Source organism: Acipenser ruthenus, chromosome 17 (genome assembly GCF_902713425.1).
Source record: "Acipenser ruthenus chromosome 17, fAciRut3.2 maternal haplotype, whole genome shotgun sequence".
NCBI classification, from domain to species: domain Eukaryota; kingdom Metazoa; phylum Chordata; class Actinopteri; order Acipenseriformes; family Acipenseridae; genus Acipenser; species Acipenser ruthenus.
The window spans coordinates 5,247,364-5,261,153 of NC_081205.1; the positions used below are offsets into that span (position 1 = coordinate 5,247,364).

Below are 13,790 nucleotides of genomic sequence, written 5' to 3' on the forward strand. Positions count from 1 at the left end.
CATAACATTTGTTAAATCAATAAAAATGCAACCCTGACACAATGGGGTCTATTAAATAAAACTACAGTGGTTCAATAGACCAGGTAATTACAATAGGACTAAATAGGACCAGGTGTTTTGCAAGTTTACAGACAGAAATGCAAGATTATGTATCATTCAATTGATTAGACCCCAGTATGTACCCAAAAGGATGAAAAAAGGTTGAAATGGGCAGCCAGGACTATGCATTGATGCCAATGTTCTACTTAAACAGGCCCAGCCTTATTATTCCATACTGTAATAAAGTTGGAATTTGGCAGTATTTTGCTCGAGCAGAAATGTCCAGTTTTATCTAGATAAGTGGTTACAGAACTGTTGCATTGCCAGTGAGTATCTCACACAAACTTTATCACAGCTCCTCAACATCCCCCAACCCCATTGGACCCCTGTATGGTTTTCACTGCCGTGTCGTCTTCCAATAAAAGGAACATAATCAATGTTACTGCTCAAAAAGATAATTTATGACAAAACAAATATTTAAGCTGTTGCTAAGGAGCTGTCAAATGTATTAGGCAGGTTGACAAGTGATTATACTTGAATGCTACTGTGTCTACAGAAAGGGATAGAAGGCTGTGTACGACATCTGATTGCACTGCATTTAGGGTATTGTAGTTTTTAATTTGAAACGGCCTGCAGATGAAGTACGACCTTTTGCCACGTTTAGACTCTAAACCCCAGCATGCACTCCGCTTCCTGGTTACCTCTTCACAAACTGTCAGCGAGTCAGTGGAAACAACAGTAAAAGGTGCAGACCGAAAGTAAGTGTAGTATAAATTAAATACAATTTAAAGAACGTACTCAATTGTGAAAATGTGCAGCACAGTTTTTATGCATGATTAATATAATACGAGGTAAGTGGACATCGCTTTACCTATTTCTGTATATACTCGGCAAGCAGGCTTTGTTTACAATTATAAACGAAAAATAAATACTGAGATATTAAAACATTGCTGGCAAAAAATAGTTTCAAATGACAGTTATTAGTTACTGTACTACTAGTTGTACCAATAAACGAGGTGATGCCTTCTTTTTTTATAGGAACTAACCTGATAAATATGATCAACGTTAAACACTGGCGTTTAAAGTTCAGTTGCTGATCGTCTTTACTTTGATTGTATAACACTGACTGCATTTGGAGATACTGACTCGTTTTTAATTCAACGTGTATGGTTCCCCGTATCGTATATACTTGACAGGCTACTAGTTACAACGAAGGTGTTTGTTTATATCGCTGCCAAGTTCAGGAAGGCTGTCTTTTGGGGCTGTTGGTTGTGACCTTTCAACTCTGCTGGCTCCACCAGCTACTACACAGTGCAATAGAGAAGCATGGGGAGTCAATAAAGTTGAAAGATCAGAATCTAACAATTCTGGAACCAGGAAGCAAATACAAAAGCCATGCAACTTTGATTCACCTAGCAGCAACATAAGCCAGGTGGATTATAGCTATTGTTCCAAATCAAGCAGGCCCAACTATCACACATGTTATAAAGAGGTTTGGTGGTGATGTCAAGGAGGGCCATGAATTCTCTCAAAGCTGATTTCAAATAAAGATTGTCATGGCCTTTTTCTCTACACAGAACTCTATGAGTGATTGCTGAGGACTGTACGTGATGGAGGATTTCAGGAGGACGTACCTTCGCCTTTGTAAAGAGAGCGGATTGGAGCCGCATGAATCCGTCCTCAATCAGTTGCACAATGTGCGGGCAGCAGGGGACAGCACTCGGCTTGACCTCGCCACGCAGAGCCTCTCAGTCGACACCTGTGCCGTCCTCGGCAGAGTGCTGTCCAACGATGTCTTGTTCACTGAAGTGGTGCTCAGCGACTGCATGCTCAGTGAAGAAGGTATGCAATTCCAGAACGCTAACATTTGATACCAATTTACCATTTTCCGGTTGGCCCTCTGTCTGCAAAATATGCATAGAGTGTCCATTTAGGCACAATACTGGACTGTCTCAATGTTATTTATAGGGATGGAAATAAGACTCCCCTTGCATAGCAGTTTGATCCATTCCTGGTTTTAACATGAGGTTAATGAGACACACCTGAGCTTTCTACCTCAGAACTGTGGCTAATCAAACTCATATTAAAATGTGGAGTGGGTTGAAACTGATTTGCAATAGGAGTCTCTATCCCTGGTATTCCCAGTCAAAGCATCCTGCATGGTGTATAACAGGCAGTATAACATAAAACCCTTATAAAAAACAAAGATGCCTCTTGACAGCTGTTACTAACTTCTTCTGCCTCTTGCAGGTGTCAAGCTGCTGTTGCATGGGCTTTGTTCCAACACTACTGTTAAAGTGTTAGATTTAAAGGTAAGACACACATTCTTGGCATATTAATGACAAGGTGCTAGTCTCTGCAATGATAGCTAATAGCCAGATTGCAATGGGGGAACATGCAGTTCAATAAATGTTTAGATTCACATAAAATTCGTGGTGTTTAAATGAATTTTCATTGAACAATTTTTTACTTAAGTTCTATACAGCTTTATGTATGTTACCAGTAATTTTCATGCCATCACCTTACTGTCCTCTCATACATTATCTATCATAAAGTTATTACGATGATGTCATGCTGTACTTAGAGGTAAAACTTAACAGGGTTCATTAATTCAATTCACTGTAAAAATAAGTGTATATAGAAAAAACGATATGTAAGAAAGTCTTTCATTTTTCTAAAGGGTAACAATATGAGAGCTGTCGGTTCAGAGGCGTTGGGTAAATTACTGCGACAGAACAAGTCCATTCGAAGGTAAGAAAGAGCTTTAAGGTTTGCTACTTAAGAGATATATAACACATCAATGTTTAAAAATAAGCGCTTATTGACATTTCCATTATTTAAAAACAAATACCTATAGGATGTCTGCAAATATTTTCTTATCAGATCTGATTATTGTCCAATTCTAGGCTAACACTGGAGTGGAATGCCCTAGGAATGTGGGGAGAGGCATTCTCTATATTCTGTGAGGGTCTGGGATCCAACGAAGCCCTCAAACAGCTCGACCTGCGCAACAACCAGATTAACCACCAGGGGGCAGGAGAGTTAGCTATGGCACTAAAGAGGAACACAACACTGCAAGAGCTTGGTGAGTTTCGTGTCTGTTACCAATAAATATAATCTGAGAAAAATTCTGGCTAACATACTGGCTAGTGTTGCACTGTCAGCATGGGTCCCTTGGAAGGAAGAGATGCCTTATATTTTGCATTTCATGAATCATGGAACACAATTAGGAGCAGTGCTGGTACATTCAATACAAACTCTTTCTTTATCCTTTTTGCACAGATCTTCGCTGGAATAACATTGGGCTGCTTGGAGGGCGTGCGTTACTGGAGTCCCTGCAGCAGAACAGGACGCTGCTACAGCTGGAGATGGCAGGCAACAACGTTCCCAGTGACACACTGAAAGCAGTTGGTAAGCGAAAGAGGGTGTTGTTGCACAGCTAACATGCATTATAAGAAGATTGAATGCAATCTCTCTGGTACCATAGAATTCTGCATCTTTCCCAAGGGTCGATTGGATTTGAAGTTCACTCGTGAAATGAAAGTAGTGGCCAAACAAAATTAATGAGAGGCAAATCACTGTTCTTCGGGGGGGGGGGGGGGGGGGGGTCTAGGTCAGATACAAAATGTCACCAGTCTAGATAAATATTTGCTGTACCATCTTGGGTCTGTGATTAGTTTGCCCCTATTTCATGCCATTCTAATGACTACATACATTTAATTGTTTAAACTTTTATCTGCTCACTTGCTGTGGTTTCAGAGCAGTCTATAGATCACAACTCTGACCGGAAGTCCACTCTGAAGGAGAGCCGCAGCAAGACCCAGGTGCTCAGCAAGGAGATTCAGAGCCTGAGAGAGGAGAAGGGCAAACAGGTAGGTGTCTGCTGCAGGGGAGGAGAGAGACTGTGCTTAGGTGGGGCTGTATATTGTCTGTTTTCTTATAGCTGTCAGAGCTTTGGTGCAAAGTGTCTTAATCGTTACACAAACCTGTTTACGCACGTAGTGTCACTTAACTGGAACTGCTACATATTTATTGGATCGAGGTTGGAAATGATAGTGCTTTCTAATTAGTAACAGGTTTTCACAAAATATGTTCATCAAATTAATTTGGGTTATTTTCTTCTCATCTGGTATACATTTAGTTGGTATTGACCATGTTGTTCCTGTCTTAATTCACAGTTCTTGAATATGATGGAGACCATCGATAAGCAAAGAGAGGATTTGGGCAGAAGCAGCAGGTTAGTAGAAAATGGAGAAGTGCAATTGATCACGCTTAATCAGGGCCAGTCTCAGGGTTCACAGTGTATTGGCAGAACACTGCTGGTTAATATTAATAAATCGACAACTAAAAGCACAATTCCGGTCAGTTGGTTCACATCCATCAGTGCATGTACAAGTCAAGCAGCAGAATAGGATGCTGCTGTAGCTGGAGCTCCCTGTTTAAAACTGAAAAAATAAACCCCTTGGAAATTTCTCTTGGGCTGTAAAGATCCTGATCAAGTGCACTGAGGTCTTCAATTTGTACTTTAGAGAAAGCTGAGTTGGGTTCCTATTGTCTATTTTTAAACGCAACCACAGCGTTGTGTATACTGATAGGGTCTTATCCATTTAGACTTGTGTGGAATGAGCTATTTTATTTATACACCCAGCTTGCTAGAATCAAAACGCTGTCCATTTACATATATAAGTACATATGGAGGTATTTTCTTTTTCCTAGAATGTCTGCGGTACGAGTGGGCCAGTTGCAGGAGGCGCTGAATGAAAGAAAGTCTGCAGTGAATTCTCTCAAAGCGAAGTATGTTGTTCAAAAACCATTTCACACACTACTCTTTCATACTGATGGCTTGTAACGCCTAGAAAAGGAAACAGATGTGATTTAACACGTCATTAAAAGCTGCAGTATACCACAGTCACTAAAACAGAATTCCTTGGTATTAGCCATAACTTGTTGGCGATCGTAGTAACCCTTGTATCAAATCTCAATCTGAGCACACACAGTAATACCTGGTATTCAGAAGTTTCTACAGTCCATGTCACATTTCACAGTCCTTAAACAGTGAACAGAAAAGTGACTTCTTACAAGCTTTCTTTTCTCAAAATAAAAATAAAATATATAAACCGTGTGATTATAAAAGCACCCAAATTGCACCATCTTAAAAAAAATGCAGATTAAAATATAACTAGATAAAAAGCATGACTTGCATTATGCACCAAGCATGCTATAAAATTACTGTACTGATAAAAGAAGTAGATTAATAGAAGCAGAATTGTCAGTGAATGCACAGTATTTTAGCTGAGCAAAGAATAACTCACAAACACGTTCAGTTTATATTCCTTCTTTTAATGACTTCTGACATCTTTACAGCATTAAATAAACAGAAAGGATTTTCTGAGCCTTCAATGTTTGCAATGCTGCTTTAAATGCCCGGCCCCCATGTTTGAAATATTAATGAATAGCTTGTCATTATTTTAGTTTTGTCCCCTAAATACGTGTTTTATTTTAAAATAATTTATTAAAAAAAGACATTGAAAAAGACTTAAAAACCTAAATTTATTAGGTTTATTTTAGTGTTGCTTAAATTTTTTTTTATGTATCCACAGTTTTTTTTTTTTTTTTTTTTATCAATGTATATTATGAATCCACTACCAAAGTCTAATTCTTAACAATGATACAGGACATGAGGTGACAAGTAACAAAACCAGTAATTACAATAGATCAGAGTCTTCCAATAAACCAACAGTTTTGTTTTAAGTCCTAGAAAGTTTATTAAAGATCCCAGCTTAGCTCATTAGATGGCACGAAATAAGATAATAATTTAGAAGCAGCAGGAAAAAGCAAAGAGTTTATGCGCTTTCCTTCTCTTTTCACCTGCTCCCTATGCACACTGCTAGAGTAAAACTAATTGACTAGGGCTAGACAGTCCCCACCTGGCCATACTGGCACAGCTGTCGCATTCTATCAGTGCGAAGTTAGATTGCTTCACAAAATAGAAGCAGCCTGTGTTTAGGCTTCAAGCGCCTGGAAAGTGAGATATAAATAGGGCACACAATGGACGACATTGTAAGGAGTAATCCGGGAGGTGACATCTGAATCATATTGCCTTACAGTCTAGTGCAGGAGCCTCCCGAGAAACTCACCCTTCCCATGTTGGTGGTCCTGTTGATATCTCACAACAGGGAGGAAAACAGCTGAGGAGTAATCAACTGGTAATCATCAGCTGCTGTGGAGAAGCAGACATGGGCTGCTGAATCTTTTCCTCCACCATTTGTGTTTTAACCTTTATAAATCTGTCCATTACTCCAAACACTATATAAAGTTGAGTGAAGACTGCAAAGACTGCAAAGTGTTTCCTGCTTGTTGTATACTGTTACCATTGTTCAATTCCTTTCATTTGCATGTGTGCTTCAAAATGGGGACCTACAGTATAAAACTGTAATGGAAGGAGGATGGGGTTCAATTGAAAATATTGCACCGATATAATTGGAAATGATGGTTTTAAAATAAGGGCTAATACAATTTTTACCAATGCTTTCTGGATACTTGATTGAGCAGCCCCATAAAACAGGGATATAATACAGGTCAGGCACTCATGTAATGTGAACTACACAGCTGCACTTCCACAATGTTCCACAAAGCTTGTTTCCCTCATATCTCTTCTTGTTGTTGTTGTTGTTGTTGTTGTAGGTTGCAGATGACTGAGGCTGCCCTGGCACTATCAGAGCAGAAGTCACATGACCTGGGGGAGCTGCTGAGCAGAGTGAAGCTGGAGAAGTCAGAGCTGAAGGAGAGACAGTCCAGGGAGATGAATAAGGAGCAGGAGGTATGTGGACAGAGGAACAGCAGCTGGAAAAGCACATGGGATTAGTCCAGCTGGTAAACTGAAAATCATGTATTTTGAGAACTGTAGTAAACATCTGCCGGCAGCTGCTAAAATGCTGTACTGTACCTTGCCATGTACTTGCAATTAGTTATTGCATCGACATAAAGATATGGTAGAGTGTTACGGTTTAGTTCACTTTACAAAACACACCCCAGCTTCCTTCCAAAATGAATTCAGCATATTTAAAAACAAAGGCAATGTTTTACTTGTGTTGCTCAGTGGCCATTAAAACTGAAGCCATACAGCGTGAGGGGTCACAGTTTTGAAGTGAGCTCTTGCTTGGTATTCTGATTTGGTTAACATGCAGGGTCCGTGCAAAGCCCGTACTATACTGTACATAACTTGGCCACTCTGCCAATTGTACTGTCAAAGTCGTAGGTACAGTGGAGCCCATTTATCCAAACCGTTTTGGGGATACAATGAATTGAGTTGATAAGGGCGTCTGCTAAGAAATAAATAACTAGTAGATTTGTGAATCAGATAGGATCGCGGTGTGTATAATGCTGAGGGTTCTGTTATATGTGGGAGATTTTTATTTTATTTCTAAATTCATTAAAAAAAAAACAACTGCATACATTTGTTTTCCAGGAGGCTGTCATAAGAGAAGGTAAACTTATCAGAGAGCTACACATCTCAACTGAGAAGACTCTGCACCTGAAAAGCAAGGTACAGTTTCAATAGAAATCTGAGGTGTACTGCTGGCTGGGTTTTCTCTCTGATGCTGCCTCTTATGATGGACTTATTTCTGTAGTTTTGTTTAAAGATGTTTCAATCTCTTAACTAATTTTGTATTTTCCCAACTATCCACTTTAAGCACATATTGTGTTCCCTTGAGTTGTGTTCTGTATACACAATTGAGTGTTTGCTCTTATGGACGAGTAACCTACAGTATCCTGATAAACAATAGCATGCATATTCCCCCCAGTACTGTGCGCCACTACTTGAGGCTTTATAGTTCCAGAGATATCTGCATGTAAGTCTTATAAAGAAACCCTTCCTTCTATGATTCTTCTAGGTAGACGAACTGGAGCGGAGGTGTAAAGCTCAGCAGGATCACATCTTCGACCTGAAACAAGAACTCACAAACTCCACGGCAGAGCTCAAACTCCGGCTAGCACAGGCAGAAGGTATAGATGCTACATTCCACCTGCAGCAGGCTCTACAAATTGACATAACAATCTTGTTCCGATATCAAATTGGGGATGCCGTCCAATCTGAGTTGTAATGAATGTAGAAGTAAAGAAAACGCATTGTGGACGTGGTCTTTGGTTGTTTATTTCCGGTTACCTTGTGATTTGGCACCTACCTCATCAGGCATCAATGCATGTTGGTACTCAGTGTGCCCTTTCTCTTCCTCAAAGCATGTTTGGAGAGACTGATTTCTGCCAGCCCACAAACCTACAGTAACTGGGGGATGAAGCAGAGTTCCAGTTAACTAGTTTTGATTTCAATCTGTTACTGATGGAACAAACAGGACTGGTCTACGTCCAGGTGTCAGATGGAAGTTTTAATGTTTTATGGTACCATCGCGAAGCCATGTGGTTTGGCGAGCTCTGTTTATCTTGCACGCAATGTTGGCGAGATGACACAACTGAAACTGGAAGACCTGCCAAAGCTGAATGTATAAAGGCAATTTTGAGGAAGTGGTATATGGAGCTGGAAGAGGAAGCGATGAGAACTGCATACCAAGTGTCTGTGTGGATTTGTGGCTTACAGGAAGGTCAGCTGTGGCACAAACCCAAATAGGAAACCATCTGCAAGAGATATGACTATTCAGAATATAACAGCAACCCCTGTTTAAATTAGTCGTGCAGTGTTATCAATGGGACACCCGTAGTTTACATGCAGTTTACATAGACTCCAATAATTAATACATCTCGCTCTGTTATTCTCACAGAACGTTTGGAAGCTGAGAAGAAAAGATCCAAACAGACACTAGATGATGCTGAAAATCTACGGCAAAAAGAGGTGGGGAAACTTTCAGTTTGCAAGTACATTGTTAGGATAACTGAGAGTGATTTGTTATTGACACCAAGGTCAGAATTCTATTTAAAAAAAAACTTTGCTCTAACCTTCACACTTCATTGATTTCTTTTGGAAAAAAATAAATGCTGGACTCATTAGGCTGACCTACATAGCCCACTTGCCTTTGCGGGCAAATAACAGCATAGTAAATTTATTATGATAATGTCAGCAAGTGTAGTTTCAACCCAAGTTCAAAGTTTTTTTGAAGCAAACATAAAAATATAGAAATAAGGTAGAAAATACTGAGAAGTAGTTGTAAAATATAAATTGAAAGATATTAAATATTTACAATAACCGTACATCCTGTTACCCATTTGCGCAGGTGGATCAGCTAAACCGCCACCGAGAGGAGAGTGAGAGATCTCTGCAGGACCGGGTTCAGAAACTGGAAGGGATCCGGATTCAGCTTGAAGAAGTAGATGCATGCTGCTAGCACTTCTTATACCACGCTAGTCCTAGTGTGACACAATACTTGCTATCTATAGTGAAATTATCAAGCATATATCAGGACTGTGGAACTGAAATAAAACAGCAACAAATGAATAGATAGAACCGTATTGCAGTGTTCTGAGACAGTCCCCCTTGTTTGCCAACAGGAGCTGAGCCGAGTCAGAGCGATGTCTGTAACAGAGCGGGCCCAGGCAGAAGAGGAGCTGGTTAAAATCAGGAATCAAGTGCGACTGGAGGAGGTAGAGACGCACATGTCTGCACATATTGATTTATATCACTTCTCTTTCTGGCCGCTATTGGTGCATCTGGGGAGATAATCTTGACACTTTATAGACTACATTTTCAATATAAGTTGAACCACTTTACAGGATATTTCTTATTTTCATCTGGTTTACAATGTTACCCACTAAGACAAGAACGTCTGTTTTGCATGCGCTTCAGTTTTATACACAATGGGCCAATAAAAAAAGCAGAGTGTGCCTTTTTAAAATGTGTCTTACAAATCTATTATAAAACCTAAACATGCATATCACACTTTCAGTTATACATGAATATACTGTGTATGTAGGCCATTGAGATCTGCTGATTCTTATTGCTCAAATGTTTGCAGTGGTAATCTGTTACTAACATACTTGTTAATTTATTTTCCAACCTTTAATTTAAATGCCCATTTAGGGTTTTCAAATATGAATATAAATGAGTATATGGAACTGATGGATGAAGGTGTTTGGGATTCACAGTTTATGGAGACTATAAAATAGATGACGGCGGAGCTTTGATGTATTGACTGTCTGTGTTGTGCAAGAAACTAAGGGGGAAAATGACTAGTAAATCATGTTAGACTCCTTTTCCAAAGCAGACAGCTCCAGTTTTGAATTCTCACTCTGTCAGTGATGAGCGGGGACATATCTGAGAGTGCTGGCTTGATCCGATTGGATTTGAAGGGCTTCTGCTCAGCCACAGGAAACATTATGTCACAAGTAATTTCACAGACCTTTCTATAGATATGATATTTATTGCTCAGGCAGAAGCCAGCATTAACTCTTCGTGAACACAGAGCCTGAGCTCGCCATTGCTTCCTCCCTCCGATACAATATGGAAATAAAAAAAATACATCATGTTTTGCTTTTCTATCTGCCGATCAGTCTTTCAGCTGATTGAGTTCAGTAGTAGCTAGTTGCTCCTCACGAGTGATTTAAGAACAAGCACTAGAATCTATTAAAAGGCAGAATAATGTATTTAAAATCAGAACAATTAAGAGCAGGTACAAAGAGGAGGTTCTTTAAATGGGTAACATAAGTGACTGATGTACTGACTTGGCTGTAGGCAACTGTATGCATTAGGAAAGTTCATTTCAATAACAGGGGGGGGAATATTACTGCATCACTATAGGGCAGTGGTCGGCAAACACAACAAACTGTATGCTGTACACATAATGCTTCCTGTGTTGTCCGCTGATGTGAGTGGGTGTGTGAGTCTGCCTAAGTGTGTGTATGAATGCGAGTGGATATCAATGGGCCAATGGGTGATGAGTGGGCGGAGTCAGCATCCATAAAAGCATTAAAACAGGAATGAAGAATAACATTAAAACAAATTAAAGTAGCACACATTTTTATTTAAAATTCTTGATTGCGTTGTTCATTGCATTTCATTTATGCCTGGCTATGGTATGGAATCCTCTCATACACAGGAACGCAGAATATTATGTTTTATTTATTTTATTTTTTAAGTAGCATACATTTGTATTTTAAATGCTTCATTGCGTTATAAACAATTCAATGAGAACAATTGCACTTTCCTGTTGCGATCAGCTTTAAAACATCAGGTGTGAGTGTGACTTGACAGCGATAATAGGCAGGCCTCCAAAAATGTACGCGCCCCTCATTATTTTGTTGAAATGCCAAATCGCACAATATGTCACGCAAAACCACTTGACAAATGTGGGGGCACTGGCTGAACAGCTGACATTTTGAGTTACAGTACATTTCACATTCAACATATCGGAATGTTAAAGTAAACTAATTTGTCTCTTAATAGATGCAACACAGGTGCTATATTATTTGTACTGATATGTATTTGGAGTTTACAAGGACTCTTTATCACAATTGTTACTTTATTCCTTTTTGATTTGTTTTCAACCGGCCGCAGCTTTTTTTAAATTTTTATTGATGAGCCGCTTGGGGGTGTAAGTGGCCCGCTCTGTGGCTGCTCACAGATCATTTGGCCCACCATGAAATTTAGGCTAATGTGTCATTCTTGGTCCTTTGAAAAACTAACTCATAGTGCCCTATTTTGAGCATATTTTCCAGCAGCAATAAATCAGTTGCCATAGTAAAAAAAAAAAGTACAACTTAGCTGCAGGATAGAGCAGTGCAGTTATTATTCTGAAACGTTTCTTGCTAATTTTATACTAAAATAATTTTATTCATCTTTGAAAATAGATTTTGCTGACCTTTTAGTTTAAGTTAATGAATCCAGATAAATATTGCTACAGATTTGCATGGATATGTGATTATTTCACGTCCGACCTATTTTCTCCTGGCACTTATATCTTATTCCTATCACTGAAGGAACTTACTGTAGGAAGGTCCCTTGAATTGGGCCATAGATTATGTCAGCAATAAGATTGTAATTAAGTGTTCAATGGATCTTTCAATTGTGCAGCAACAGCGAGTGAGCCACTTGGAGGAGAAGCTGAGACTCCTGACCCAGTCCCGGGATGAGTCCCAGATTCACTGCACCCAGCAGAAACAGACCGTCAGCGAGCTGCAGGCCAAGAACAACCACCTGGCCCTGGAGATGGAGGGGCTGAAACGCAGGATCGAGGAGCTGCAGCAGGTAGGGTGTGCCTGTCTATTAAAACTAATGGCAACCCATTGACTGGTTATTTATTATAATGATCTATAGAAGCAAGTCGGGTCACGCAGGATGTTTATGGAATAAGAAAGCAAAGACACTTTCCGATATGTAATAGTGGCAACAGATCACAGAACTCCAGGCCAGTTAGAATGATTGCAAACAAGCTAATGCATGAGCCTTGCAACGCTGTTATGGGTTTTGTTTGTTCCCAGGAGCTGGGTGGGAAGGAGCAGGAGAAGGTGGCTGAGGTGAACAAGGTGCGGGTGGAGCTGCAGGAGCAGATTGGGCACCTGCAGGCAGAGAGGGCCACGCAGGGGGGCCTGAAGGAGAAGATTGCAGCGCTGGAGAGAGAGATGAAAGGTAACCAGATGAATTGAATCCTACATATTTACATTGCTCAGATGCAGAGGAACTTCCTAACTGTGCCGTAGGGTAAGTCTAGTGCCATAGTGCCAAGTCTAGTCTAGTGATCTGCAATGTAAAAGAAGACAGATATGCAAAACAGTTAGCCAATATGGTGCACAATAGGTATCCTTCCCACACGTACAGAATTACTGGTGACTTCATTGATATATAGTTGGAGTTGATGTAGCAACGGATCAGGATGGGTTTGGGGTGAGCACTATGGGCTCTGTAGGTAGCACACTGTAGCAAACAAGTCATACCTCCCGTATCAACTGTACTTTATGTCTGTGATGATAGACGTTGCATTTTAATAGACCGTTTAAGTGAATTTGCATTTGCAAAGGATGTTTATTAATACATTTCCCTGTGATTCGTCTTGCAGTGCAAACAAGCAACCACCGGGAGGCACTGCTGGATAAGGAAAGCGAGATTGCCTCCCTGCTGGAGAAACTGCGACTGAAAGATGGCGAGATCATGCGAACGCGAGAGGATGAAGCCCAGCGAGCCAGCTTTCTTCAGAAAGCAATCCTTACCTACGTGCAAGGCTCTCCTCTGGGCAGCTATAGCCCAAAGAAATGAGTTTCAGCATTACAACAAACAGCTACCTGGACTGATCCTAATACCCGTCATAGGGGTTTTTCAATCTTTGGAACATGCAGGTATCCCTACAATGTTAGAGGCCTAGTTACTTTAACTTTCTCCGTGATCTTATCTGTTTACGTGGCTGATTAAGCCATGGTCCATTAGCTCTTTATGGTGTTCCCTCAGCTGTTGCCTGAACTATTTCCTTAATGAGGACCCAGAAGCAGATGGGCATGACAAGGTATGATGGAATCTCCCTCCCTGTTGTACAAAACAATGGTAAGAGGGGCCTCTACTTTTAGAAATACCAGGTGGTATGCTGTATATAGCATAACAGCCACAGGGTCTTAATACATACATTATTATAAAGCTGAAACCACAGCACTGCAGCTTCTTTTAAGCCATTTCTTCAATTTTATATGTGCTGATTTATTGAACTTGTTAAATCTGTTACACTTTACAATGCAACTTTAACATGATTATTAATGAGGATAAAAATATATTACATTACATGTTCTGCAGGGTTTTTAAAAAGTTATATATATATATA

The 13,790-nt window shown here is 40.0% G+C and overlaps 1 protein-coding gene across 2 annotated transcripts; it reads left to right on the plus strand.

Annotated features, from left to right (window-relative positions):
- The first annotated feature begins 698 nt into the window (after positions 1 to 698).
- On the plus strand, positions 699 to 13,783 carry lrrc45 (leucine rich repeat containing 45). Of its 2 annotated transcripts, none has more exons than XM_034038470.3 (18): positions 699 to 797; positions 1,617 to 1,881; positions 2,290 to 2,351; positions 2,720 to 2,790; positions 2,946 to 3,124; positions 3,322 to 3,450; positions 3,799 to 3,911; positions 4,218 to 4,276; positions 4,756 to 4,833; positions 6,724 to 6,859; positions 7,508 to 7,585; positions 7,935 to 8,046; positions 8,817 to 8,887; positions 9,267 to 9,359; positions 9,541 to 9,633; positions 12,059 to 12,232; positions 12,466 to 12,613; positions 13,041 to 13,783. In XM_034038470.3, the coding sequence occupies exons 2-18, from the start codon at positions 1,650 to 1,652 to the stop codon at positions 13,235 to 13,237; spliced, it is 2,025 nt and encodes a 674-aa protein (XP_033894361.3). In that variant the 5' UTR covers positions 699 to 797; positions 1,617 to 1,649; the 3' UTR covers positions 13,238 to 13,783. The 2 variants fall into 2 exon arrangements, with proteins under 2 accessions (XP_033894361.3, XP_033894362.3); XM_034038471.3 differs by having other exon boundaries at positions 710 to 890.
- The last annotated feature ends 7 nt before the right edge of the window (positions 13,784 to 13,790 follow it).

Excerpts from the sequence above, each read along its gene's own strand:
- lrrc45 (XM_034038470.3), top strand. The coding sequence starts at position 1,650 with ATGGAGGATTTCAGGAGGACGTACCTTCGCCTTTGTAAAGAGAGCGGA. Across the intron at positions 3,451-3,798 it reads TGACACACTGAAAGCAGTTG|AGCAGTCTATAGATCACAAC; the intron begins GTAAGCGAAAGA and ends CTGTGGTTTCAG. Across the intron at positions 8,888-9,266 it reads AAAATCTACGGCAAAAAGAG|GTGGATCAGCTAAACCGCCA; the intron begins GTGGGGAAACTT and ends CCATTTGCGCAG.